This window comes from Gloeophyllum trabeum (genome assembly GCF_000344685.1).
Source record: "Gloeophyllum trabeum ATCC 11539 unplaced genomic scaffold GLOTRscaffold_00003, whole genome shotgun sequence".
Classification (NCBI taxonomy): domain Eukaryota; kingdom Fungi; phylum Basidiomycota; class Agaricomycetes; order Gloeophyllales; family Gloeophyllaceae; genus Gloeophyllum; species Gloeophyllum trabeum.
Genome location: NW_006920412.1, coordinates 2,916,960 through 2,942,550, shown reverse-complemented (window position 1 = coordinate 2,942,550; position 25,591 = coordinate 2,916,960). Strand labels below are relative to the sequence as shown.

General features: G+C 54.2%; 9 protein-coding genes across 9 annotated transcripts; 5 read left to right on the top strand and 4 right to left on the bottom strand.

Annotated features, from left to right (window-relative positions):
* Positions 1 to 924: 924 nt before the first annotated feature.
* On the top strand, positions 925 to 3,725 carry GLOTRDRAFT_120265 (alcohol oxidase; the record flags this gene model as incomplete). The annotated part of the gene is made up of 15 exons (XM_007865560.1): positions 925 to 1,145; positions 1,210 to 1,297; positions 1,348 to 1,411; positions 1,473 to 1,566; positions 1,626 to 1,732; positions 1,792 to 1,867; positions 1,931 to 2,056; positions 2,113 to 2,129; positions 2,182 to 2,350; positions 2,410 to 2,481; positions 2,535 to 2,626; positions 2,686 to 2,931; positions 2,993 to 3,077; positions 3,137 to 3,495; positions 3,546 to 3,725. The coding sequence occupies exons 1-15, from the start codon at positions 1,031 to 1,033 to the stop codon at positions 3,723 to 3,725; spliced, it is 1,890 nt and encodes a 629-aa protein (XP_007863751.1). The 5' UTR covers positions 925 to 1,030.
* An 850-nt stretch (positions 3,726 to 4,575) lies between these two features.
* Positions 4,576 to 6,188, bottom strand: GLOTRDRAFT_127121 (uncharacterized protein; the record flags this gene model as incomplete). Its single annotated transcript, XM_007865559.1, has 13 exons — positions 4,576 to 4,604; positions 4,660 to 4,717; positions 5,129 to 5,168; positions 5,226 to 5,241; positions 5,304 to 5,315; positions 5,368 to 5,392; positions 5,455 to 5,495; positions 5,546 to 5,571; positions 5,623 to 5,648; positions 5,712 to 5,832; positions 5,893 to 5,906; positions 5,957 to 6,035; positions 6,088 to 6,188. The coding sequence occupies 13 exons, from the start codon at positions 6,186 to 6,188 to the stop codon at positions 4,576 to 4,578; spliced, it is 588 nt and encodes a 195-aa protein (XP_007863750.1).
* An 859-nt stretch (positions 6,189 to 7,047) lies between these two features.
* Positions 7,048 to 9,240, top strand: GLOTRDRAFT_37261 (uncharacterized protein; the record flags this gene model as incomplete). The annotated part of the gene is made up of 8 exons (XM_007864773.1): positions 7,048 to 7,160; positions 7,262 to 7,667; positions 7,723 to 7,909; positions 7,959 to 8,053; positions 8,103 to 8,247; positions 8,303 to 8,853; positions 8,910 to 9,040; positions 9,096 to 9,240. The coding sequence occupies 8 exons, from the start codon at positions 7,048 to 7,050 to the stop codon at positions 9,238 to 9,240; spliced, it is 1,773 nt and encodes a 590-aa protein (XP_007862964.1).
* A 631-nt stretch (positions 9,241 to 9,871) lies between these two features.
* Positions 9,872 to 10,760, bottom strand: GLOTRDRAFT_110278 (single hybrid motif-containing protein; the record flags this gene model as incomplete). Its single annotated transcript, XM_007865558.1, has 3 exons — positions 10,648 to 10,760; positions 10,446 to 10,588; positions 9,872 to 10,381 (listed from the first exon to the last, which is right to left on the bottom strand). Coding segments are annotated over exons 1-3 (708 nt in total), but the record flags the coding sequence as incomplete, so codon positions are not given.
* Positions 10,761 to 11,090: 330 nt separating this feature from the next.
* Positions 11,091 to 15,173, top strand: GLOTRDRAFT_114971 (uncharacterized protein; the record flags this gene model as incomplete). The annotated part of the gene is made up of 7 exons (XM_007865557.1): positions 11,091 to 11,164; positions 11,221 to 11,974; positions 12,024 to 12,247; positions 12,299 to 12,353; positions 12,414 to 12,824; positions 12,878 to 14,544; positions 14,569 to 15,173. 7 exons carry the CDS (start codon positions 11,091 to 11,093, stop codon positions 15,005 to 15,007), a joined length of 3,624 nt encoding a protein of 1,207 aa, XP_007863748.1. The 3' UTR covers positions 15,008 to 15,173.
* A 168-nt stretch (positions 15,174 to 15,341) lies between these two features.
* Positions 15,342 to 17,325, top strand: GLOTRDRAFT_73153 (UPF0187-domain-containing protein; the record flags this gene model as incomplete). The annotated part of the gene is made up of 11 exons (XM_007865556.1): positions 15,342 to 15,474; positions 15,532 to 15,564; positions 15,617 to 15,655; positions 15,713 to 15,838; positions 15,896 to 15,918; positions 16,041 to 16,098; positions 16,145 to 16,749; positions 16,804 to 16,871; positions 16,927 to 17,085; positions 17,139 to 17,199; positions 17,253 to 17,325. Exons 1-11 carry the CDS (start codon positions 15,430 to 15,432, stop codon positions 17,323 to 17,325), a joined length of 1,290 nt encoding a protein of 429 aa, XP_007863747.1. The 5' UTR covers positions 15,342 to 15,429.
* Positions 17,326 to 17,457: 132 nt separating this feature from the next.
* GLOTRDRAFT_36438 (uncharacterized protein) lies at positions 17,458 to 18,473 on the bottom strand (the record flags this gene model as incomplete). The annotated part of the gene is made up of 6 exons (XM_007864714.1): positions 17,458 to 17,499; positions 17,555 to 17,686; positions 17,749 to 17,959; positions 18,010 to 18,233; positions 18,289 to 18,318; positions 18,369 to 18,473. The coding sequence occupies 6 exons, from the start codon at positions 18,471 to 18,473 to the stop codon at positions 17,458 to 17,460; spliced, it is 744 nt and encodes a 247-aa protein (XP_007862905.1).
* A 738-nt stretch (positions 18,474 to 19,211) lies between these two features.
* On the bottom strand, positions 19,212 to 21,273 carry GLOTRDRAFT_57716 (uncharacterized protein). The gene is made up of 3 exons (XM_007864899.1): positions 21,234 to 21,273; positions 20,973 to 21,176; positions 19,212 to 20,672 (listed from the first exon to the last, which is right to left on the bottom strand). The coding sequence occupies exons 1-3, from the start codon at positions 21,234 to 21,236 to the stop codon at positions 19,293 to 19,295; spliced, it is 1,587 nt and encodes a 528-aa protein (XP_007863090.1). The 5' UTR covers positions 21,237 to 21,273; the 3' UTR covers positions 19,212 to 19,292.
* Positions 21,274 to 22,028: 755 nt separating this feature from the next.
* Positions 22,029 to 25,219, top strand: GLOTRDRAFT_137277 (trehalose synthase). Its single transcript, XM_007865555.1, has 10 exons — positions 22,029 to 22,269; positions 22,320 to 22,559; positions 22,610 to 23,129; positions 23,230 to 23,243; positions 23,308 to 23,360; positions 23,543 to 23,742; positions 23,804 to 23,980; positions 24,034 to 24,109; positions 24,166 to 24,542; positions 24,599 to 25,219. The coding sequence occupies exons 1-10, from the start codon at positions 22,159 to 22,161 to the stop codon at positions 25,039 to 25,041; spliced, it is 2,211 nt and encodes a 736-aa protein (XP_007863746.1). The 5' UTR covers positions 22,029 to 22,158; the 3' UTR covers positions 25,042 to 25,219.
* The last annotated feature ends 372 nt before the right edge of the window (positions 25,220 to 25,591 follow it).

Sequence of the window (25,591 nt, the reverse complement as noted above, 5' to 3'; positions counted from 1 at the left end):
GTCAGTACTTAATTCCGTGAACACCTGGTGTGCCTGTACTCCGCGGATAAGGTTGCTTCAACCGCAGGCTCCTAAACCATCCGTCCTTAGCGTTCTCGCTCCTCCTTTACTAGGGCGCACGTGCAGTGTTATATAATACAAATCTATTTTTAATTTATTACCGGATACAGAACGAACAAGAGGAGGAGAACGCTATAGGACGGCTGGCACAAATGTCGTCGCCGAGATCCCCGAGGCTGACTAAGCGGACGGTGGCTGAAGCCTTTCACCAGCGGTCGGCGGGCCTTCACGCAACCATTTACAACTTATTACCTTGGGATTTACCGCTCGGTGTACTTTATAGTAATGTAAAAATGTCCTAACTGAATGGTATACTCATGCAATGGTTATCAGTAGTACCGAAGGCTGAATATCCGGCTGAAGAGGCATAATGGCTATAGACAAGCCCCTCTGAGTGTCAGAAGTATACCAAAGGTATTTGCATTGGTCTTGAACTATTTTAGCACCCGTTTATATGTGTTCTGCCTGAGCTCAACGAGGTAGGTGTCGAGACGCTCTCTACATCGCCCGCCAACCGCTGCTGAGAGGCTTCAGCCACCGTCCGCTTAGTCAGCCTCGGGGATCTCGGCGACGACATTTGTGCCAGCCGTCCTATAGCGTTCTCCTCCTCTTGTTCGTTCTGTATCCGGTAATAAATTAAAAATAGATTTGTATTATATAACACTGCACGTGCGCCCTAGTAAAGGAGGAGCGAGAACGCTAAGGACGGATGGTTTAGGAGCCTGCTTCAACCGGTAATACCAGCAGTTATCCTTCATCGTCGATCACTGGTCCGCCGGATCAGAGTCCTATTCCGGAAGGACCCCCGACTTCCGAGCTAGTACGCATAGCCGCGATCACCTTCATACCACTGCTCGTCAACAACAGTACACGCCTTCCCGCGATATATTCGGTGTCGCCCAGCACTTATAATCCCACTGAATCTTTTCCTACTACCAGGACCTGCTCCGGAGCATCAGCGCCGTGCTCAATGAGGTTCCATCCCTTCCTCGCAGTCCTTGCTGCCGCAGCCTTTGTTCATGGCGAGATATACTCTGACCCAGCTGAGATCATCGACGAACGTTACGACTATGTCATCGTCGGCGGTAAGTGTCTCCCATCCACAAGTTCTTCTCTCCTCCAAGTTCTAATTCACTCATTTCTGCGCAGCTGGTGCAGGGGGCAGCGTCCTGGCTAACCGACTCACAGAAGATCCCAGCAAGAAGGTCCTACTGATTGAAGCAGGATCTAGGCAAGCGTGCCAAAGATACTGAGATGTGAACCTCTGAAAGTCACTGCTTTGTGCAGCGACTACAAAAACTTAAACATAGAAGTCCCATGGTTCGCAGCGTTGCTGGCCAACTCGAGATTTGTCAGTAATCGTGCTTCGGGGCCTGATATACACATATTGATGGTCCGCGCTTGACATATAGGACTGGAATTATACTACCGTACCGCAGCCTGGATTGAACAACCGCTCCCTCCCGTTCCAACGAGGTCGCGTACTGGGGGGATCCACGGCAGTCAGTACGTGCATTTACTCCCCACATTACACACGTATGTCCTTTAACGCTATGTTTTGGCAGATTACATGATCCATAACCGCGGCTCTCGGGATGATTGGGACCGCTATGCTGAAGTTACCGGAGACAAGGGATGGTCCTGGGACGCCATGTATCCCTACATGCTGAAGGTCAGAACTCGATCGTTCCGCCATCGACCTTATGTTAATATGCGTGAATTGCGGTATAGATCGAGAAACTGGTGCCTCCAGCGGACGGTCACAACACCGACGGCCAGATAGACCCTTCCATTCACGGCACAGACGGTATGTATGTTGTCTCTGAAGGAACCCTACCATTAGAGTGAACACCGATCCTTCGCTATATAGGACCACTTGCTATCAGTCTTCCGGGTTTTCTGCTAGGGACGGACGAAAGAGTCGTCAACGCCTCGCACGAACTCCCTGAATTCCGCTACAATATCGACCAGAACTCCGGGGATATGATAGGAATTGGTGCGTGGTCTAGAGTTTCGTGTGGGTCATTCGTCTAAACATAACCTCCGCTTCAGGCTGGGCACAGTCCACGGTACGATCTGACAGTAGGCATGTAAATGACCACATGGCTGACAGAGAGATAGATTGCAAATGGTACACGCACAACGTCTGCCGGTTCCTATATTGAGCCTGCCCTTCTACGCCCCAACCTGGATATCCTAGTCGATACCCAGGTCACGAAAGTGTTGCAGACAGGCAATCATGATGGCACGCCGGTATTTCGCGGAGTAGAGTTCGCGCAGTCTGCGACTGGTATGTTATCTGCGACTTGATCAGTCTTCTTCATATCTGACGAAGAGGATTCCCGTCAGGCCCCCTCTTTCAGATTAACGTCACCGACGAGGTAATCCTTGCTGCAGGCGCGATCAATACGCCACAAATACGTGAGTCTTCCCTCCATCTTTATACACATAGCGTTCTGACTCAGCGCCGTCAGTACTACTTTCTGGAATCGGTGATTCCGCAGAACTCACTCCTCTTGGCATCGAGACCCTGGTAGACCTGCCTGATGTCGGAAAAAATCTGCAGGCAAGTATATTGCATACCGCGCGATATCTATCTAAACACGATAGCCAACCATATCCCAGGATCACCCCTTGCTGACCTCATCGTATACCGTCAACTCCGACGATACCCTCGATAACTTGATAAGCGACGCAGCCTATGCTGGGCAGCAATTCGCTCTGTGGCAGGCCAACCGCACCGGTCAGCTCGTGCTTTCACCTACAAACCAAATAGGCTGGTTCCGACTGCCCGAGAATGCCAGCATCTGGGAGACGCACCCCGACCCCACTGCCGGGCCCACGTCTTCCCATTACGAGTTTGTTTTCACTGTCAGCCTTATTTTGCCTCGGTTCTGCATATATGCTCGCGCTGACCAGGTAGTTGTCGTAGGACGCGTACATTTCGTTTGTGGGCGGGCCCCGACCCTCCGGTCACTTCTTCACTGTCTTTACCAACGTGATTTCTCCCACTTCCCGTGAGTATTGGTGTTTGCTGCGCCGGTGAGATTCCAGCTAGATCTCACATTACTTTCAGGCGGGAGTATCACGCTCAAGAGCAGCAACCCATTCGACCCGCCCCTGATGGATCCCAACATGCTCGGGACAGACGTGGACACCTTCGTCATGCTCGAGGCGGTCAAGGCGGCTCGCAGGTTCATGTCGGCGCCCGCCTGGAACGGCTATATCCTGGAGGAATACGGGCCGTTCGCAGAGGTACACACCGACGAGGAGATCATCGCGTATGCTCGCAAGTACGCTTCAACAGTTAACCACGCTAGCTGCACAGCGGCGATGGGGAAGCGAGGCGTCGTGGGTGAAGGGAAGGGCGTACTCAACCCGGATCTTACGGTAAAGGGAACGGTTGGGCTGAGGGTCGTCGATGCTTCCGCTTTCGTAAGTGGTGTGATTGATTCTGGATAGTAGAGTACTGACAGGATTGACAGCCATATGTGCCTGCGGCGCACCCGATGGCGCCGGTATATCTGTTGGCTGAGCGGGCTGCTGACTTGATCCGCATGTCCGAGCTTCTGGATTCCCGTGCTGTCCTTGATGCTAGCAGACCTGGCGAGTGGCGGCTGATGAATCAGTTGCAAGAACTGCTTCCTTTCAGATTACCTTTCTGAAAAAACCAGCAGTCGTACCCTTACCATCATGTTTCTCTAGTCTCGTATATGCGTCCTAATATCGTCCGATCCTTGCGTAATCATACTTTAGCATCTGTGTTATCAGGATAGTTGATTGACATCAGGTTTGCGGGGGCTAGCAAAAGCTATGTAACAAGAACATCAACAAGAAATGTCCAACAAGGAGCGCATTCGACAAATAGGATAATCCCGAATGATCTGCAAATGAAAGTGAGCAAGGAGGGCAAGGACAGACTGAAAGCGTCCCGGTTGCAATCAAGATAGAAGGGATAATGAAAACAAAAAGGAAGGTTCATCAACACATAAAAAGTTGCCGCTGTGTGTTTGATATTCTGTACGGGCAGTAACCTATGGGGATTACGGGGATCCCGGGGCTGTAATTCATACCATGTCCGAAGATACCTCTTTCTGGACCGCAACTTCTATAACCACTGACCGTACCGGGCTTGTCTGGAGATCCAGGAACTGTAAAACATCAGAGTATGTCCTACACGCGGGTCGAGACAGGGTACATACATTGCTGTGCAAGCTAGCCCTCCCTACGTCTTTAGAGGCGGTGTCGGATGAGCCACGCTGGAATATCATCCACTCTGAGCGAGGCTTGGGCGGAAGAGTGAGCTTGCTTACTCGGAGTGATGTGGTACCAGTTGTCACACAACCAAGCGACCTAGGACGGGTAGATTCTTTCATCTTACTCGACCCTTTCGTCGTGGTATGGGCTGTAATTAGCTCTTCCTCCTGCTTGTGCCACCGCTCTTTGAGCGAATTGCGCGCATTCAGCCTGTCCCTAAAGATTCGACTCCGTTTTATCTCGCCTGCTATCGGACACTTACATGGCCATGAAAGAATTCACGTATACTGTTAGAAGCGTGAGATTAGAGGCAACGACAATATGGATGTGGCGACGACGCACGCTTGATCAGCACGAATTCCAAACATAGATAAATCAAATCATTCGGCATTGTAGCGTACTGGATTGCGAAGGCACGTTAGCGACGTGTTAACGGGACGGTTTACAGAGAAAGTACCTACCGTTGTGATGCACAACAGAGAAAATATACTACGCCGAGATCACGAAATGGACTCAGCAGGCAGAGACATTAATTGGCTCGCACCTGGTAAGTAACCCAGTATTCAGGGTATAAATCATGATTGAGTTCGTAATCGAGTCCGTCCTGAGGAAGCCTTAGCAAATGCTCGGAAAGGTGCCTTGCGCAAGGCACTAACGGCGCAAATCCAGTCCGACGCTGGTACAGAATCCAGCAGAATGAGACAGCTATGGAGATGTCCAGGGCTGTGGACGCGCTGTAGCCGGTGTACAATGACCACTGTGGTAACATGTGGGTGGTGTGGATGGCGATCCCGTTGAAATCGCAACTTACCTTTATGTGATTGACGTCTCCAAAGGTCTTAATGATAAAGCTGGGTACGGTTATCAGTTCTTTTGCTGAGGACATCCAGGGAACGACGTATATTCACCTATAGTATATCGCGGCTGGGGCATGATAACTGTTATTAGTTACAGTCAGAACCATCGGACGGATTGAACGTGCGTACCTATGGCAGCTCCTGAAGTATGTTCAGAGATCAGGTACAGCAATGAGCGGGAAGGAAAACTCACCCAGACTCGCGATGAGGAGTGTCGTCTGATGACGAGGTCGAGTGAGCTTACATCCTCTTGCATATACGGTGGGCCTGAGATAATTACCACCACTACGGGCACCAAAATCTTCCTTCCGCCACGATACACTATACAATTGTGTAGGACAAGCATTCGCTTTCAGGGCGCGTGCACTTACATCTCCACAGGCGCAGTGCATACATCCTGCACAGCCGTGATAAGCGCACCGGAGGCGCCATCCAGACATAGACTTACGTATTTACCGATACAGTAATGATACTCTTAGCATGACGAAACAGTCAGCTCTACTTAAGTCCATGTGGGAGGAAAGCGAATATACTTACGTCAAGGATTGGTTTCAGTCGAAAACTCCACGCGACCTCGAAATCAGGCTGGAGGTAGTGGATGATGACATAAAAGTACACGGCATGGATGTTGAATGCCAGATGGCATGCGTCCATCACCCTAAATCAAACAACTCTTGTCGGACGGTCCACTGGCTTTAAGGTGTAGAGTATGACTGACCATAAAAATGCGACCTGGTCTGATGTAAACTCATTCAGTTCAAGCAAAGGTGAAATCAGCTCACAAATATTTTCTGCCATAAAGGATCCGCGGCGTATGTCTTGTAGTAGAGAAACATCTGAGAGTTGGTAACGCCGAAAAGGCTGCCAACGACATCCTATCATGACCATACCCAAGCAAGCAAAGCAGACCTACATCGCAGAGGCGACTACGCCCATGAAAATAGCGCCATAGGTCTTCTCTATCAAGGCTTGAATGTCAAGGTTGGCCAGCTGCCCAAGAGGAATAGCAGGCATCGCAGAAAGCGAAAGTCGTGAATACCGAGGACGACGTCCTATAAAGGTCTGCGCAAGGGGGGTGTCCACAGCACGGCTGAGACCACGCCATTCCAATATGAGCACCTGAGTTTACGGGTGTGAGGACTCGAAACAGATCATCATCAACTCAGTCCCGGTTAGTAGTGGATTGATGATGCACAAGTGATACTTGGATAGGGTGTGAGCTCATTGCGCATCACCTGAATTTGAAAAATATATATGAGTACCAATGACACTGAGAGTGTGTACTACGACGGCTCTACTAGCATGTCATAGACGCACTATTAACGCACTTGTGTTCCTCTGACGGCCTGTCACGACGGAAAATGTCAAGTAGTCGCATGGCAGAGGTTTCGTTATGTCTTTGATGGGTGGAGGAGTGACCGATCCTGTTTAAAGGTTACCATGTGTTCCCCCGGCTGTAGCGTAGCCTGCTGGAGAGCGGGCATCTCGTTCACCAATTATACCCGCTGGGAAAGACATCAACGACGGCCAAGGAACGATAGGTCCACTAAAGACGACAAAACAGTGCAACTGGTCTGTCATCTCCAAATAGACCTTTCGTCCTTTGACGCTGACAGATGGCAGAGATGGCTGCCCGTCGAGAGATGATGGTGTGGCGGTTGGCCGTCTCAGTTCTGTCACAGCGGCGATTAATCACGTGAAATGCGTGACAGTCGCGCTTGTCACGCGAAAGCACGTCTTGACCGAAACCGCCATCCTCGATACCCCTGTCGGCGCCATGTCGTACAACCACCGCCAGTCCAGTATACCTGTGCCGCCGTCGGCGATGAAGAAGTCTGCCAATGGCATGCGAATGTCGATGGGTGGGCCACCCATGCGCGGGCCAACGGGCACAGGCCCTCGGCCGTCAATATACAGATCTACAAACGTCAACCCACTGTTGCAGAGCGTGTCGAAGGCGGGGATCGGTCGTACACCCATGAAAAGGTACGCTCCATTTTGACTCTTTATACCTCTCGCTGAATCCGAGTGAAGCAGGTATCCGCTTTGCTATTGATACAGCTCGCTATATTGACACCATGATCTAGCAGCGCACGCAGGGGCTCGACATGGATGGGCGCTGCTCCCGGCTCGCAGGGTGCACCACCGATGAGGGATCCGAGGCCACTTCGCGACAAAGCATATCAGTCGAAGATGCGACAAGAAATTCTGGGTTTCCTGCACTCCGTCGGCTACGAGATTTCAAGGGAGGCTCTTGCAAGCATAACAGGAAAGGACTTTCGTGCGATATTCGAGTTTTTGATTGGCCAGCTAGATCCCAACTACCCTTTCGACTCGTTACGGAGGCTGGAGGAGCAGTTCATTCCCGCGCTTAAGTGCATGCAGTACCCGTTTGTCGGAGCGCTGGATCCCAAATGGTTAGCTGCGCCGGCAAGTATGCACTCGTGGCCTTCATTATTGGGAGTTCTACATTGGTTGGTAGAGCTATGTAAAGTCAGTATCGCAATGTTTCACTGTTCCGTTCTTCCTCGTTCTGACAGAGATCAAGGCGAAATGGCATTATACATCCAGCGGAGACCCTACACTCCAAGATCCGAACGATGTTCCTGAACAATTCGATTCAGAAGATCATCATACCGCCCTTGCTTTCCAGTATCTGGACACCACATATCAGCTGTATCTTGAGGGCATGGATACATTCCCTGAACAGGATAAAATTTTGGAGGAGTACTATCGTGAGTTGTTCTTTACTCATTTACTGATATATTGACCAATGATCTTCAGTGAGGAAGAACGCTAAAGTACTTGAGGAACTTAATCATTACAAGGCGCAGTTGCAGGCAATCAAGGACGAGTACGAGAGGCTAAGAGATTCCGCCGTGAGTATCTACCGTATTGGTGGCCCGACCTATTTTCAAAGTTTTCCAGCCTCCATTAGAGAAGCTACTGGTCGACAGTGAATCGGTCAAGCGGGATGAGAAGAAGCTACAAGAAATGTTGCGGCATCGTGAATCGCGTAAAGCAGCCCTCGAAGCATCTATTAAAGATGAAGAAGAGAAGATTAACGCTGGAAGTAAGCCTGCAGTCACTGTCCTCGCATTCATGTTCTCAATATGCATGTATCACAGTCAAGAACCTCGACCGCCTACGGCAAGAAGAGGCACACTACCAGGACGTCCTCCAAGCGCAGAACCTGTCCCCTGAAGAAGTCATGCGCATGAACACCGAGCACGAGAACCTCCAGCGCACGCTCGAAGACCTCCGGCAGAAACTCTCTGAAACGCACAAGACGATCGGCTTCCTTGAGCCGACCGCAACGAACCGCATTGCGGAGGCGGAGGAGAGCCTGGACGCGTACACGAACCTGCTCGACTCGCTCGCGCTCTTCCCGCCGCTCCCGCCGCCGCTGCCGAACGTCGACCTGCGGATGACGCTCAACACGGCTGCTAGCAGCCCCGCGGATATACTGAGGCCGGACGTAAGGATGGTGATAAAGCCGAACTTGAATAGGATTGCGGAGATTAAGATGAAGGAGCGTGCGGCGGTAGAGACGGAGAGAATTGCGGTGGAGGACGCGCTGGATATGGAGGCGGGCGAGTGTGAGGACACCGAGGGTGAGGTTGCGAAGCTGGAGAAGAAGGTGATCGCCCTGAATGATCAGGCGGATAATATTCGAGACGTTCGTAGTTTCCCCTTGGTCAGCCTCGGTATTATATGCTGACATCATTTGCACAGGCCGCGCAACAGGAAGCATTCATCAGTAACGAGGAGGCAACCAGGCTGACAGAGAACCTTGCCCAAGCGAAGGCGGCTGCATACTCGAGCGGTGTCGGAGTCCAGACACGCCTGAAGGGTCTGCAGATCCAGTGAGTACCCTGCACTCATTCAGACTATGTTCTTTTTTCTCACACCTACCTACAGATACGCTGAACAGGTCGAGCGAGTCAACCGACTGAAAGAAGAAACCGTCCGTGTCATCCTCAAGAACTGCAATGATATCGGCGCTTTCAAGCGTGAGGTTGAGAGCCGGCTAAACGCTGTAAAGGTGTATGCGGAGAATAACTGATGACGAGGGGATGGTCTTGTGTATCTTTGGTCGGTGCCCATTCTCTCATTCCTGCAGGCTTTTCGACTTGCTGACTTGCCTCCAGGATCTGCTAGGGTTGTGATCTTGTATGCTATGATGTATTATGAGGTATCATTATTATTCCTTATATCTGGACTCATTGCACACATTGGTGTCAGCGCATGCCTTCCACCCTTGGGCATTTCCTGGATTTTGCAACAGCAGACACAACGCGGATCGCAATCCCAGTATCCCACAGTATCAGATTCGCAGGAGGAATCACATAAAATAACCTATGAAGTACTAGATCTATATTAATCCGTCGAAGTACTGTGCAGTCGCATCTCTAGGCTTGATGGTCGGAGGAGGGATGGGGGCTTTGTCCGTAACCGGTTTTACAGGGATGTAATCGGCGATAATGGATTCAAAGTCATAGGCAGTCGGGGGAGCTGGGTGGACAGTCAGCATAGCAATGTCGAGATGGGAAGGTAAAACGCACCTGCTGCTGAACGAGCCTTGACGGACGCCTGGAGCATATTCGACACGATGAGTCGCCTTAGCGCCGGGCCGTCAAGTGGCTACAAACGCGTGTCAGTCAAAATCTCCTTTCGCTAACAGAACCAGATCATACCTTGACCTCCTCCGCCTTCGCTGACTTCTCCTTGTTGGCCTTCAGCTCCGGCAAGCCCGGCACCTCCTTGTACGTCCCCGTCGGGCTGGACGCCTTGCCGAGGAACGCGAGCACGTCTCCCTTAGTGAGCATCCCGCGCACACCCGTGCCCTTCACCTTGCTGATGTCGACGTCGTTCTCCTGGAGGAGACGCAGCACGGAGGGGAAGAGCGGGCGGGAAGGGTCGAGGGGGATGTGTTTAGCGGGTTTGGGTGCCGGCGGGGGCGCAGAGGGCCCGGGGGTCTTCGCCTCCGCCGCGCTGGGTGGTTGGCTCTGCGCCTGGGGCTTGGGAGGAGGGGGGGAAGATGACTCTTCCTTGGGGGGCTCGAGGTTGGAGATGTCGTCGCCCTCTTCGGCGAGGAGCGCGATGACTTTGCCGACCGGGATGGCTTTTGTGCCGTCTGGTGCGAGAATCTTGCCCATGATGCCCTCGTCTTGGGCCTCTACGTCAATGGTCGCTTTGTCTGTTTCCTTTAGGCGAGCATAATGAGTTTCCTTTGGATTAGGCAAAGACGCGGTGGATGGGAAGACGTACGATTTCGAGAAGGACGTCCCCCGCGGAGAACGAGTCCCCCTCTTTGACCTTCCAGCTAGCAATCCCGCCCTCGGTCATTGTCGGTGACATGGCGGGCATCTGGAAGTTGGTGATCGCTGCGCGCACCGCGCTCGAGTGCAGACCTGTGTGAACCGCGTCAGAAAACGTACATGGTTTGCGGGCAGGAAAGACACATACGTACATCTTCGACGGGATATTTGGCGCGTCGCCTGCAGCAGTGACGAAGCAACTGACATGGTGTTCGACGACGTTGAAGCGGACAGAGTCGCCGCTGACCAAGGTGTGCAAGACGTCGGACACGGAGGTGGCAAGTCGGGGCGGAACGTGGGTATTTGCCACGCGAGCGTGCCGGCGGGATGAGCGCGCCATTTCGCTGGGGTTCTGCGGCCACCACGCAGTGTGGCAGAAACGTCCCTCCGCCGACGGGCAAAGTATCTTTTATTTTGTGGCACCGATGTGCTCGGCGTAGACAAACTCTGCTGCGGGTCGCTGCTGTTCTGTCATGCTCTTGGGCTTGGAATTTTCTGTTTATTTACTTGCGCTTGCTGGACCAACTCGGACCTACAACTCCATATTCAATATCCCCGGGCCATAAACGCTAGCCCTCGGAATTTCGGACAAAGCATGTTTTCTATCGGTCCTACGGCGCTGTACTGGGCGCGCCAGGTCGGGCACCGCTACTTTCACCAGTTTGGAATGTGAGTGTTTGCGGGACTACAGCGCATGTGCTGTTCTGAGTGTGGCATGGGCGCAGACACTGCGCGACACACCAGATCCGGGTCATCCTCATTTCCTGCGTGGTCATTACCTCGCTCTTCTACCCCGCCCTCGCAATCTACTCCTCGTCCCAACCACAGTTCATCGCCCATATTTCTTCGCGCATCCTCGACTCCTTTCGCTCCGTCGAGGGCTCCGGCTACCACACTTACGGCGACATCCGCAACCTCTGGACGGGGCTCGAGTCGCTCAGGATTATCGAAGACCCCGTCGCGAGAGCGCGATGCGGCAATGAGCGCACCCTGCGCGTCGAGCGGGTGCTCGTACACAGTCCGGACGAGGCGGGGGCGTTAGATGTGCAGGTGCTCTTATCAACACTCGCACTAGAGAAACGGATACACGCGCTCCTCCCCGCGCATGGCCTTTCATGCCTGAAGACACCCGACGGGTCGTGCCTCACCATCTCGCCCTCAGCATTCTGGAATCACGACGAGGACCGCATCCGCGCGGACCCCGACGTCCGCGAGACCCTCAGCCTTACGAAGAACACGAGCGTCGCGGGTATACCGGTGCTCCCGCTCATGGTTCTCGCCGGGCGCGAGCTCGACGCCCACACGGCTACCAAGGTTGAGTATGCCGCGGCGCTCGTCCTGACCTACTTCTTCCCTGAGACGGACTGCACGAGCATGTCCGGGCACGCCGCGTTCACGCAGGCTGTTTCCGACGCAGTTGCTGACGGACAGGCGCAAGTAGTTCCGGAGTTCCAGAGCCCCACGCTCATTGCGCTCGAAGTAAGTGTCTTCCTCGCGCAGGGGTCGGCTAGAATGACACTTCTCGCAGCACGACGAAACCACCTCGCGTGTCCGTTCGAACGTCGTATCTATCTTCCTCTACTTCGCATATCTCATCTACCTAGTCTGGTTCGCACGATCGATCAGGCGCGTCGACGCGGTGCACTCCGTCGTCGGTTTGGCATTCACGGGAGTCGTCGAGATGCTCGTCAGTACGATCACCAGTCTTTCCGTGTGCGCAATTGTGGGTTTCAAGGTGACGATGGTCCCATGGTGAGTTCGAAATCATTTGGAAATTTCAGTTTCGTCATGAGTGCGTGTTAGGGCCATGCTGCCGGTCGTGATTCTATTTATCGGTACAGAGAACATGTTCAGTCTTGTATGTCACTGCCCTTTCTAGTTGATGCATTAAGCGACACGTAGGACTAACACTTCACAGGTCGACGCCGTAGCAAAGACATCCATCGCCCTCCCCGTTAAAGAGCGCATCGCGGAGGGACTGAGCAAAGCCGGCACGTCCAATACGCTCAAATCCATCTCGTACAACGCCATCCTCGGCGTCATCGCGTTCTTCGCGCACGGCGTGATCCGGCAATTCTGCGCCTTCGCCGTGGTGGTACTCGTTGCACATTGGTTCCTGGTGCATACGTTCTTCACGACCGTGCTGAGCATCGATATCCAGCGGCTGGAGCTGGACGAGCTGCTCCGGCAGGATTCGAGCCTGGCGCCGAGCGACCCAGCGCGCACTGCGACGCCCGTGATGCATGCGACGACTCGGTGGAGGAAGACGGTCGTTGCGGCGAATAATCTGCTCAAGGGCCGGGCGACGAAGAATTTGAGTCTCGTTTTGGTCGGTCATTCCAGATGGTTGGAAATCGACGTGGATGACTGAATACCCCTTAGCTCCTCGCGGTGACAGCAACACTCTACTACGCGACCTATCCCACCAGCGCGCGCGAAGAACCCGCGCTGGGCTTCCCGCACGCGCAGAACCGTGCCAAGGCCGTTGCACACACCAAACCGGACACGCACTCCCCCGCCTCCAACATATGGCACATGCTCAACCCCGCGGGCGACCCGCTGGTGCACCTGCGCATCGAGTCGCCCACAATCGTCGTCCTCACGCCCGACGGCACGCCCGAGCCCCGCCCGCGCCCCTCCGCCTCCCGGCCGGTCGTCTGGCTGCTCAAGATCGTCGTCGTGCCCATCGCGGCGACGACGGGCGCGCTGTACGGGCTGCTGTTGTACCTGCTTAAGGACGCGGAGCTGCTCGAGGCGCAGCGCAACCGCGTCGGGCCCGAGGTGGACGAGGGGAAGCGCGAGGACGAGGGCCTCGCGGATGTCGATGCGAGCTTTGGGGCCCTGCCGCGGGCGTTCGAGTCGGATGTGGAGTTGCTCGCGGCGAGTAGGGACGGGCGGATCGTCGTGGCTGTTGGGCTGGATAATAGCGTTGCGGTGTGGCATCCCGAGAGGGAGGGCGCGGTGTGCTTTGATAAGGCCGAGGATGCGTGCTCGAGCAGTTCGGTGCATGCGGTGACGGCGCTGGCTGTTGATGAACACGGGGAGTATTGCGCAGTGGGGACTGGGAGTGGGGAAGTGAGCGTTTGGTCGATCCGAAAAGGGGCGCCTGCGTCGCTGCCAACGTTCGCGGGGGAGACACCGGCGGCAGGTGTCACAGAGCTCCACTTCCTCACGAATCCCAGTAGACCCGGTGGGAGGCCTGGTAATGGGCAGCATCCACCGTGCTTGGTCGTCATCCATGAGAGCAGGGTGGCGATGAAGTGGGTCTGGGATCAAGATATGCGGCCTCACGCGGTGCAGATTCCGACCTCCGGCCATGCTGCTGTCGTGAAGATCATGTATATCGCCTTGCCTTCACGCGACACGTCCGTTGTATGTTTCTGCTTGGAAGACGGGATACTGGAGCTGCACGATCTGTCGCCCTTCGAGTCTTTGCCAAAATTACTCGCTTCGTTGTCTGCGGGGAATCCTGAAGACACTGTCGTCCAAGTACATGCTCTCTCCCTGGATATCGGCGGACAGAACAGACTCATCGTCGCTGCCGGGACGTATGCGGGAGTGGTCTCTGTTTGGGACGCCTCGGGCGGCGAATGCATCTGCGTGCTGGACGATGTGTACGGCGACATAAGCAAGCTACGGATGACAACCGTCCCTCGAAAGACGTGTCCGCTTTGTGGAGAACTCCCGCCCGAGAACTTCTCCCTGTCGGTATCGGTAGGCCATCTGATTGTATTCCACCGCATATATGCGTCTGTCGAAGAAGGAAGGCGATGTTCATGTCCGCGCACACCTGGGCCGCAAACCTCTTCAAGACATACTCTGCTGGGCAGGCGCTCTCGGAGTAGCAGCCAAACGTCCATTGTAAGTTTGTCCTCCCCGAACACGATGCGCCAACGCCTGCCGTCAATGAGCGAGGATGCTTTGTTCCCCGTCTCCGGGCACGGCCACCACTCACGAAGGTCTTCCGAGAAGGATATGCTCCGACGCGCCCCGGAGACTCTTGCTGTTCCCCTTGACGGCGCGGAAAACGGGGCTGCGCATAATATCGGGCCGGCAGAGTGCCCTCAGACCAGACTGGAGTGCCAGAAGTCGCGGTACTGGCAGCAAGCGGTGGTCACGAGGACGAGTGACACGACGTGCGAGAGGGGAGGGTGGGATGTGGCGGATGGGAACGTCGTTGGTGTGCGGCGGAAACCGCGGTCGGCCGCGAACCCGAAGGACAAGCGACATGACCCGGCCGGCGCGAAGACACGCTCTGGGTTGTCTCCGGCGACTCTTGACAGATGGGAGTTCTGGTTGTTTGAGCCGTCGTCCGCGCTCCTGCGGGTCTCGCCTTTGTCCGCGCTCGAGCGCCACGGTAGTGCTGAAGGGGACGGTCAAGGGTCGCCGGGGAAGCAGCCGTCATGTTTGCCTTTCACGCGCGTATCTCCTGTTGTAGGGGGTCGGACGTTTTGTTTAGCTGGGTTTGGGAATACGGTTGGTCTCTTCAACCTGGCTCCTGGCAGCGCCTAAGATTGCTCGTGCTTTGCTCTGAGTTATATATGTATCAATATCATGACTGGGATAAGTAAATGCTAGATTGTATCTATCTAACAATGTACTCACAGGTAGGATAATCGTTACTCACAAAGACCTGTAAATGCTTCCTTAGAATTTCTGGCTTGAAATTGAATCCGACATATCGATCTAAGCATCCCCTGGGCCTCATTGTGGCATTCGACCATCTCGGCAACCCCGGATCGGAGTGTTCGGGTTGAGCCACCGGCATCTGCGCGCCTTGCATTTGCCACAGCCACCCTGCAAGCTGCCACACCGCTGAGCTTGAGGGAGTGCCCGCTGCCTGTTCATGGACTCGCTTTGCATTTGACGACATTAATAACAGTTGTTTACGACAAAGTGCCAGTGGACTGAAACTCGAACGATCTGTCACTGCCATGACTAGCACTGTCAAGAGCTCCGTGACCCTTGTACTCCCTAAGGTGTTCGGATCTTAGTTAGGAACTCGTGGGCGACTGACTGAACTCTGTATGGAACAGCCGCCTAGGATAAAGCGACAACACTTGAGGAAGGCATGCTTGGAAAGGTGTACTTGTAAATTGCCCCAGATGACACGTTTCGCAGTACTCCTGGCTCCCTGATGTATTCCGAATCGAAGGGAGTGTACGTCCCACTATCGAGTCGCCGTATTGCAAGTGGATTGTGCTAACTGAGACCTAGATCATCACAAGGATTATCGGACCAGTCTTGACAGTCACGATATTCGCGACCCTCATTGCATATCTATTCAAGCGCGGATACGACGTTACTCTGACCAACTCGGTGGTCCCTGTCGTCGCTGTCGTAGTATGTTAAGGTTGAGTAAAGGCATTCTCTGTCAAGCCCTGACGTGTCTTTGCTTAGGTGGGTCTGATTCTCGTATTCAGGTGAGGTCTTGTCCCAGTACTAGGACAAGTTGACCGCGAAGCTCAGAGGTATGAACGTGTAGAAACGGGTACGTGGTTTAGTCCATGTGAAAGTGATACGCAGCTAAAGAGAAGTCACGCAGAACTTCCTATGACCGGTTCTACGAGGGCCGGAAGGATTTCGCGACCATGACCAGCCAGGTATGCTTACCCCTACTCATAAGGCCCTCTCACGCAACCCATCTAGATTCGCAATCTCTCCCGGCTCGTCTGGGTTAACGTCTCAGTCCCGCCTCCCGACTACATCAACACCACCAAGGGCAAGACGCCGCACGTCGCGCTGACCGCGGCGCAGCTCCGGCGCAAGAAAATTGACGTGCTAAAGCTAGCCCTGAGCTTCGCCTACGCCGTCAAGCACTACCTGCGCGACGAGGACGGTATTCACTGGGAGGATTACTCGGGAGTGCTCCCCGCGAGCTTCGCGCGGTACGACGAGACGGGGTACACGCACGCGAACAACTCGTACGCCTCTCTCGAGACGTCCCTCAGCGCGTCGATGTCACCCACCAGCCCCATTACCCCGGCGACGTCGAAGCCGGGTACGATGCGCCAGGGGAGATCGGACGCGACGAAGCGCGTAAGGCCGAAACGGAAGGACGGGAAGGTGACCCCGAAGACACCGCTGCTGGCCGAGGCGCACCAGACGGTCGAGTTCCACGCGTACGCGGACGAGGCGTCGTTACCGCTCCCCCTGGTAATTGCGCACGAGATTGGAAGGGCGGTGTTTAGGTTCAAGAGGGATGGGTATCTGGAGACCGTCGGCCCTGCCGGTACGAATGCGTTGAATCAGCTGTAAGGCATCTTAATTTGAAGTGGTGCTTGCGGAGGCTGACACACGGACTGCAGGTTGCAAGGCATGGTAGACCAGATGACGGCTATGGAACGCGTTGCGAACACGCCAATCCCAGTATCGTGTATGCTTTCGCTCTTTGTTTCATTTAATCATACTGAAGCTTGATCCTCTGATAGACCGCATACATCTGAAGCAGGCGGTGACGTTATACCTCTTCGCCTTACCCTTCACGTTGATCAAAGAACTCGGCTGGAGCATGATACCCATAGTGACCGTCGTAGCCTTCACGTTCATGGGTATTGAAGGCATAGCGGATGAGATTGAGAACCCTTTCGGTAAGTCTCTATAGCAGAACCCAACCTGTAAATATTGACGGATACTGCTGCAGGCCATGACAAGTCTGACTTGCCGCTGGACAGATACTGCGCTGACCTAAAAGAAGAGATTGAGTGCGTCGGAATCGAAGAAGCCGTCGAGTCAGACTTTCTAACCCATCCACTAGTTATATCATCGAGAGACTCCCTGAAGGGGGCGAAGGCATGTTTGGGTTCGACGATGGAGAAGGGGATGATTGAAAATCACACGATGAATGTCTGGCTTGCTTTGCGCTTTCCTGCTATATGTTTCGCATCATCTCTCACCTGCATCCATTTGCTGTCGCACGCTCTGCAATGCAATCGAAACTCGTGAATTATAATGCTGAGTGTCTACCGGAACTCCTCTACGCAAAACTCTCCAGGACCGTAGGGCTATTACATACCATTAAACAACCGTATCCGCTGAGAGGTGAAGCTCTTGACGTACCTTGCTTGTCAACGCCGTTAACCCAGCCGAGTTCTCGCTGGTATGCCGACCGCTCTGAGGACCCGGCTTTGGCTTCTCGCCCCTGGCGAAAGCGTCCAGCACCTTCTTCGTAGTCGCTGGTGTCAGGTCCTCCTACATGCATCCCGCCAGGATAAGCAGCCATGACGCTGTGCGGGAGATAGGTAAGCACGCACGTAGAAGTCATCACCAACTACCATCATTGGGGCATTACTGCAAGCACCCTGGCACTCCACCTCGATGACCGTGAACTTCCCGTCCTTGGTAGTCTCACCCGGCTTGATCCCGCCCAGCTCCTTGCACACCGTGTCCAGGATCTCGTACGCGCCGTTCAGCATACACGGCGTCGTCGTGCACACCTGCACAAAGTTCGCGCCGATTGGTTCTCTGCGACGTGTCAGCAGCGACATTAGGCTAGCCAGATGGTTCCCGCTCACCTGTTGAACATAGTGTAGAAGGTGGCGACCTCGTAGACACGCATGGGGGGCAGCTCGAGGAACTTGGCGACGTAGTTCATGACACTGATACTCGTCCAGCCCTTGTTCTGACGCTGAGCGAGGTCGAGTAGGGGAATGACGGCGGCTTTCTTGTACTGCGGGGGGTAGTGCGAGATGATCTCTTCTGCTCGCTTAAGGTTCTCCGAGGTGAATTCGAAGGGGATCTTTGGGAAGAGCCCTAGGTTGGATGTAATTTGCCGGAAGAACAGAGGCACGTACCTTGGGATTGTTGTATGGCGTATCCCGATGCTATTTCCCCTTAGTATACACAACGTCCCCGCAAAGACCGCATGACATACCACGAAGAGCGCATCCGACCTTCTGCAGGGCGTCGAGGATATCCGCCTGAACGCTGCCGCCCGCGCAACCTGGAGCACTCGCTTGGGTAATCGCGAAGCAAACATGATGGCAGCGAGCAGACAGACGTTGGTTGTAACTTGTAACTGCAAGTGTCCCCGGGAGACTTCGTTTAGCTGCTCTGCGATTGGCCAGACATCCACGTGGCATAAGTTTCTCAATCTGGACACGGGTTCGCCCGTTTCCCACGCTCCGCCGTTTGCGGGCAATGTTCCGCCGGCGCTCCAGTTGGGAGAACACTTCCCTAGCTATAGGATGATCTTTGCTGGACATGGAGAATGACCTTCGAATGAACAAAGGCAGGTCCGCGGGACATTCACTCTTGTCTCTAAAAATTAGGGGAAATTCTATTCACATTGTTCTTTATACCAAGTCCCGCATTGGAGCATGCAAGGAAAGTGTTCTCCCACCTATCTCATGAACAAATGCCCGGTAGCAGGACATTGGTGCTTGCCCGCTGTGGAAGGTCCGCATCCTCTTACTTGGTGGACGTGCGTCTAGAAGGCCCTGACAAGTGTGGATAATCAATTGAGTGTAACATCACAATAGGCAAGGAGGGTGTTATGGGGTATCCATGCCTGTTGGATGACCTGGAAGATATTCATGGGACATTGATCAAATATTAACCCTTCTAATGGCAGGCTGCTCTTCCTCAACTTGTTCAGACATTCAGCCTCTCCGTATTGACGCCCTTTGCCGGATCTATAGGGCATTGCTGTCCTAACCTTCGTCATCGTTTAAAACCACCTCTCCGCTGTGACTGAGCAGGCACTGTTGTGAAAATTGGAAGCACTGCAACAGTTCTCATGCACTCACGTATAATTACAGGAAACTATGATACATCAGTTATACTCAAGGCAAAGTGTTTAGAAATCATATCTATCACCGACATCTATATCCCCTCCAAATCCACCCACTTCTGGGGACATAGGCCTCCACTCGCTGACCTCCTCAACACCTGCTTCCCCGTAGGACGGTGTCTCCTCGCCCGAATCAGCCAACAGGGCGTCCAGCCGCTCCATATCGATCCTCTTCGTCCCCTGGACTTCGCCGTCCGCGCGGCGTTTCTTGCGGACGTCTTCTGCACCACACTGGTCTCCGTCTTCGTCGTCCGAATCGATGATCATGCGCCTCGCGACCTCTACCTCCTCTTCAGTTCTCATAAACCCCTCTAGCTCGCCGTCCTCGAACAGCTCTTCATCCCCCACATCCTCCTCACCTCCTCTTTCGATTGCGAGGATCTGCAACCTCGTTGGCGCTGCGCTTAGAGACGATACGTGAGCAGTCAATAGATGCGCCGGCGAGAACGTATCCGGAACGCCGAGTGTCGCACGAGCGTTCGAGGCTATCCCTGCCCCTGACGAGCCAGGCAAAGGCGGCACAGAAGTTGAGAGGGGATTGAGCAGGTACTGCGAAGCCTGCGTCACCTTGCGGCTGCCCCGCTTCCTCTTCCTCGATGTCGCAGCGCTATCCACCGAGCTCAACGACCTCGCACTGCCCTCACTCCCCGTCGACGACGCCCCAACGCTCTCCGCCTCGTCCCCGCTCCACGCTCCCGAATCTTCATCTTCCTCCAGCTCCAGCTGCGGCCTCTCCGGCACCGCCCCGCCTTTCCATATGTCTTCCCAGAACCTCAGCACGTCTTTCAATCCCTGCACCACGACGGTGGCCTTGGGGACTTTACTCCGCCCGCCACTGCGCTTTTCGTGTTTCGTAAGCCAGGGGACGCTCTCCACGCCCGTGAGCACTGCTTCCGCGATCAACTTGTACCGCTGCATCACTGCAGCTTTGCCCGCGCCTACCCGGACGCCTAGTTTATCTGCCAGGACGGAGTGTTGTGGGAGCGGGCGCTGGAGTTCGCCTTCGAGGGAGAGAATTAGTGCGGCGACTGCTGTGGGTGGGTTGGGGAGGGAGGCGAGGGAGGAGAGGGTTGTAGGGGAAGGGTTGAGGGTATCGACAGATGAGGGGTATATAAGAGAGCAAATGGAAGTTGCTGTTCTGATTATGCTGGTCAGGTTAGGTATTAAGGGCGTGATAGCCTCTATGAGATTGGCGGGTAGAGCAGTGGAAGTTGTAGCAGTCGATGACGAAGCGGAACCCGGCGGGCATTGGAGAAGTGACAAAAGGTGAGTCTGGAGAACGGGGAGGTAGTGCGTCGGATCGGAGGGGGCAATGGGGAGGTTCAGGGTGCGAGAGATGTGAACGAAAGAACGAGCCACAGAAGCATGCGGCTCGTCAATGAGATACTGAAAAGAGTGTATCAGCATCTATTCCTCACTCACGCATAAGAGCCACTGCAGCGGACGATAGGCCTAGACGAGGTGAACGGACCATAGCACTCTGACGGACCTCTCACAACGCCAATCTCCCTTCTACTCATTGGCCCTCGTCATGCGAGCGAACACCTAGCTCCGGGGTTACTCATGAGAACTAATCAAGACGCTATGTCGTCTATCATCCTAGTTCCTTGATAACAAAGAAAAGGTAAATAATCTGAGGACGTCTAGGGCTATCGCCAGATGCACTGCGCCAAAGGCAATACTTACCGAGATGTCACGTAACGAATCCGCTTTGTTTGATTCTCTGAGAGCAATAGCCAAAGAAGCCCCCGCGAGGCACTTGGCCTTGTGACCCCAGCGAAACTTCGGTGTTTTTCCTCGCGCCTGGTTGAACAGTGTGAGGGCGCGCGGAACTAGTCCGGGGTGTCCCAGCGAGCCAGCAACGGAATGCACGAACTTCTGCATTGCAACCTGCGAACACGGACGGCCATTCAGTTCACGTCAGGGAGGTCCGAGGGAGATACTCACCATGTTTCGGTTCTCGCGCACTTCTTTGGTGCTACCGGCTATGTTCCAACCGTTCTTGTTCCGCAGAGACCTGAGAGCGTCCGTGTTGACATTAGACAAGGGAAAGTCGCGCGTCGAGTCGCCATTCCGGGCAAAGTCAAAGTGCGATGCGAGCACAGACTGGCTTGGGTCTTCGAGGGTGCCGCACGACGTACATATGTTCGAGCCGACCTCGGCGTCGAAGATGGTCTTCGAGTCGCATGCCTTGCAGCGTCCGGCCGCCATTGTCTACCGGTTTGGCATCGCGAGAGTCGATGTTGGAAAGAGACGCGACGCAGTTGGAAATCGTTATACAGGGTGCCACAGCCGTGGGAATTGGTACGGGTACCCCGACCACTGCCCTTTTCATTTGCACTTTGTGAACCTTGTCCTCCTCCATCGTCTCCCATGCCAATATCGAACGCGTTCATTTCCTGAGTTCTGCTTTATGAACGAACATCTAGATTTTTTCGAAGTCGTTCTACGCGTCTTGGGCGGAGCCAGGCGCACACTCCTGCGGATATATCGTCGGCCATCGACCCGAGCTCCAGGCCTGACAACACGTTGAGAGTCATCAGGTACATGGTAGGCTATCGTGACCGGTTATGCTGTCATACACGAAATTCTATCTCCAAAGGACTGTCTGGACGGGAAAGCGAGACCGCTATACATGGAGGTCTCTTCCAAAGCCGGAGCCATACGCGCTCCAGAATTGGCGTGCGAGACTGGCTGGTGGATCATGTCAAGACACGCTGCGGGCATCGCAATTGGGTTCGGGATCTGTCCCTAAGCATCCTGAGAACAGGACTCGTCGCCGCTCTGCGGATCCTTTAAAAGACGCCCAGTGCCATTAATCTTCCTGCCTCCCTCCTAGCCTGCCCACTCCCGTTGAAACAGCCGAAGAACGATGTCGCCTACCCAGCACTTCCAGTCGAAGCCCCCCGACTCGTACAGGAGGCGGCTTTCGAGCGTGATATCGAGGAGGCGGCCCAATGTGCCCCAGTTCTCTTCGCTCCAGGTAAGGAGACTGCCATGACCTTGCGCAACCAGTGGTAACAATATATCCAGGCGATGTGGGCGGGTATCGCAGGGGGAGTGGTGAATAACAACACGCAGTTCGAGATCGCGATATCTATCCACGACTCGGTTTATGCTACTGATTATGCCTCTATGCAAATCCCGTACTCACCGAACGGAGATAATGGCGATAAAATCGAGCAGCAAATCCTCTCTACACTCAGGAAGTTCTCTGCTGACCATCTGTGCAAGTTCCTCGGCGCGGGTGTCACTCTGTCGCTGCTCAAGGAGGTATGGCTTCCGTCTCCCGATCACTTTCCGATCTCATGATCGGCTGGCAGGCCCCGAACCTTTGCACCCGCCTGTGGTTGACTCTGGATATAGTGCCCATAGTATTCAATATCAAGCCTTACCACACTGACTCCGTGACCCGGCCGAACATTAAGCACCGCTTATACTCCCAAACTGGCTCCTTTGCGCCCTCTGGTGCCGACACCCCCACTGTCTACGTCGACCCCACTCCCTTGGCCAAAAACAATGTGCTCGCGCCGGGCACCGCTGCCAACCTCGGTACCCCCACGACCAAGGGTCTACCCATCCCCCGCACTATGGACGAACAGGCGGACTCGGCCGCCCGCAAATGTATCATGTACTTCGGCCCGGGTAACAACCCCAGACTGAGCATCGGGCCCCGCAACCAAGTGCTCGTAGACTCGGCTGGGAAGATCCACCTCATCGACGATTTGGACGAGTACCGCAAGACCGTCAGCTCGGGGACGTGGAATGCCGTGAACAAACTCGCGGACGAGCTGAGGGAGAAGAAAATCAAGATCGGCTTCTTTTCCAGTACGCCCCAAGGCGGTGAGTACCTTTCCCCGCATTGTCTCTTTGGTCCCGCGTATCCTCGCGGCGATTGATCGGCTCCTCCCATTTTGCTAATGGGTTTAATACGATTGAACAGGTGGTGTCGCTCTCGTGAGTACATTTCCTGGTGTTATAGTGCCGATCGGCAGAGATGAAACTGACCGGTTTGTACTAGATGCGACACGCGCTTATCAGGTTTTTAACTCTCCTTGACGTCGATGCTTCTTGGTGAGTTTCTTACCCCGCACTTCTCGGCTCTCACCGTGCCTTCCCCGCATCCCTCGCGTTATCTTCCATCTTTCTTCATATCGCATTCACTTGGGGTCCTTGCTGTTTACTTTTATCCGGAACCCTCGATCCGGACTTTTTACTGCGTCTACTTAATGTTCACACGATGTATGTGTGCGCAGGTATGTTCCGAACCCGTCGCCGTCCGTATTCCGGACGACGAAGAACAACCACAATATCCTTCAGGGCGTCGCAGCCCCAAGCCTTCGTCTGACCCAGGACCAGAAGGACAATTTCGATGCCTGGATCCAAAAGAACGGGCTGAGGTGGACGGCAGAAGGAGGCCCGCTCGCGCAGGGCGGCGTGGACATTGCCTTTATCGGTACGTTGCATTCACAGTCCAATGATTACATTGGTCTTGGCTTACACGAATTGCACCGTAGATGATCCCCAGATGCCGGGTTTGATTCCTCTGATTAAGCAAGTTCGCCCGGATATGCCCATCATTTACAGGTCGCATATTGAGATCCGTAGCGACTTGGTGCATGTCAAGGGTTCCCCGCAGGAAGAGGTGTGGAACTACCTATGGAAGAATATCCAGCTAGCCGATATGTTCATTAGTGAGCGACACCCTCCCACGTTTTTGCGTTCATAGCTGACTATGTCGCCTCAGGCCATCCCGTCAAGAAGTTCGTTCCCAGCGATGTGCCCACAGAGAAGCTCGCCTTCCTTGGCGCCGCGACCGACTGGTAAGGGCAAATTGGTTGAGACCTTGGATAGTCATATTCATCTGTACCCTTTTAAGGCTGGATGGCTTGAACAAGCCCCTCGACACGTGGGACTCCCAGTACTATATGGGCGAATTCCGCTCCCTCTGTGTGCGCGAAAAGATGCACGAGTTGAAGTGGCCCGCGCGCGAGTACGTTGTACAGATTGCGCGCTTCGACCCGTCAAAGGGTATCCCCAACGTCATCGACTCGTATGCGAAATTCCGTAAGATGCTCGCCGAAAAGACCGAGTTGGAAGAGGACATCATGCCCCAACTGTTGATCTGCGGTCACGGCGCGGTCGACGATCCTGATGCCAGTATCATCTATGACCAGGTCACCGGGCTTATCCACTCGCAGTACTCCCAATACTCGAACGATATCATCGTCATGAGACTGCCGCCCAGTGATCAACGTAAGTGGCTAACCTTGACCACCTGCCACTGTCTTAAATATCTGACCTTGTGGCAGTTCTGAACGCTTTGATGGACAACGCGAAGATCGCTTTGCAGCTGTCCACCCGTGAAGGCTTCGAAGTGAAGGTCTCCGAGGCCCTGCACACCGGCAAGCCCGTTGTCGCCTCTCGCACCGGCGGTATTCCCCTGCAGATCGAGCACGGCAAGAGCGGCTACCTGGTCGAAGTCGGCGACAACGAGACCGTCGCCAAGCACCTCTTCGACTTGTACACCGACGAGAAGCTGTACGACACCATGAGCGAGTACGCGAGGACCCACGTCAGTGATGAGGTGGGCACCGTCGGGAACGCCGCGGCGTGGCTCTACTTGGCTATGATGTACTGCTCTCGTGGCGAGAAGGTGAAGCCGAATGGGGCGTGGCTCAACGACTTGATGAGGGAGGTTACGGGTGAGCCTTATGCGCCTGATGAGCCGAAGTTGCCCCGTGTCGTGAACTGAGGGGTCGAGTGCCATCGAATATGAGCTGGTGTTCGGTCCTAGAGGAATCTAGAAATCATACCATCAGAAGTGTCCTTGCATTGTAAACTGCTCTCTTGTTCAAGTTGTAGAAAATCTGTACCTTGTGGTTGGTTGGATGTGGAATTGTACACTAGAAATAAAGAGTTGTTTCCCCGCTTATTGCTTCGTTGCTAGAAATACTTCTACTTAGTAGAGACAGTGCTCCTAGTCCAAACAGGTTGAGGTTACCCTCGCGTTGGGCCGGCAACACGTCGCACGCCTGACCTGAAGCACAAGCGCGTATGGTCCGGTCACTGATCATGACCTTCGCAAGGTCGGTTCTGCGGCAAGAGTGGTTATCTGTCAAATCATGCGTCTCCACTATCAGTACAAAAGCGTACATGGGACATCACATCGATGGCCCAGTCATGCACCTTATAAGACGGAGTTATCGTGATCAGGTGTTTCCTACTAGTAGACGCGTCGACGCGACTAGGATCCAAAGCCTCAGGTCGCATTCACGGTTCTGTTCTACTCTTCCAGACGTATC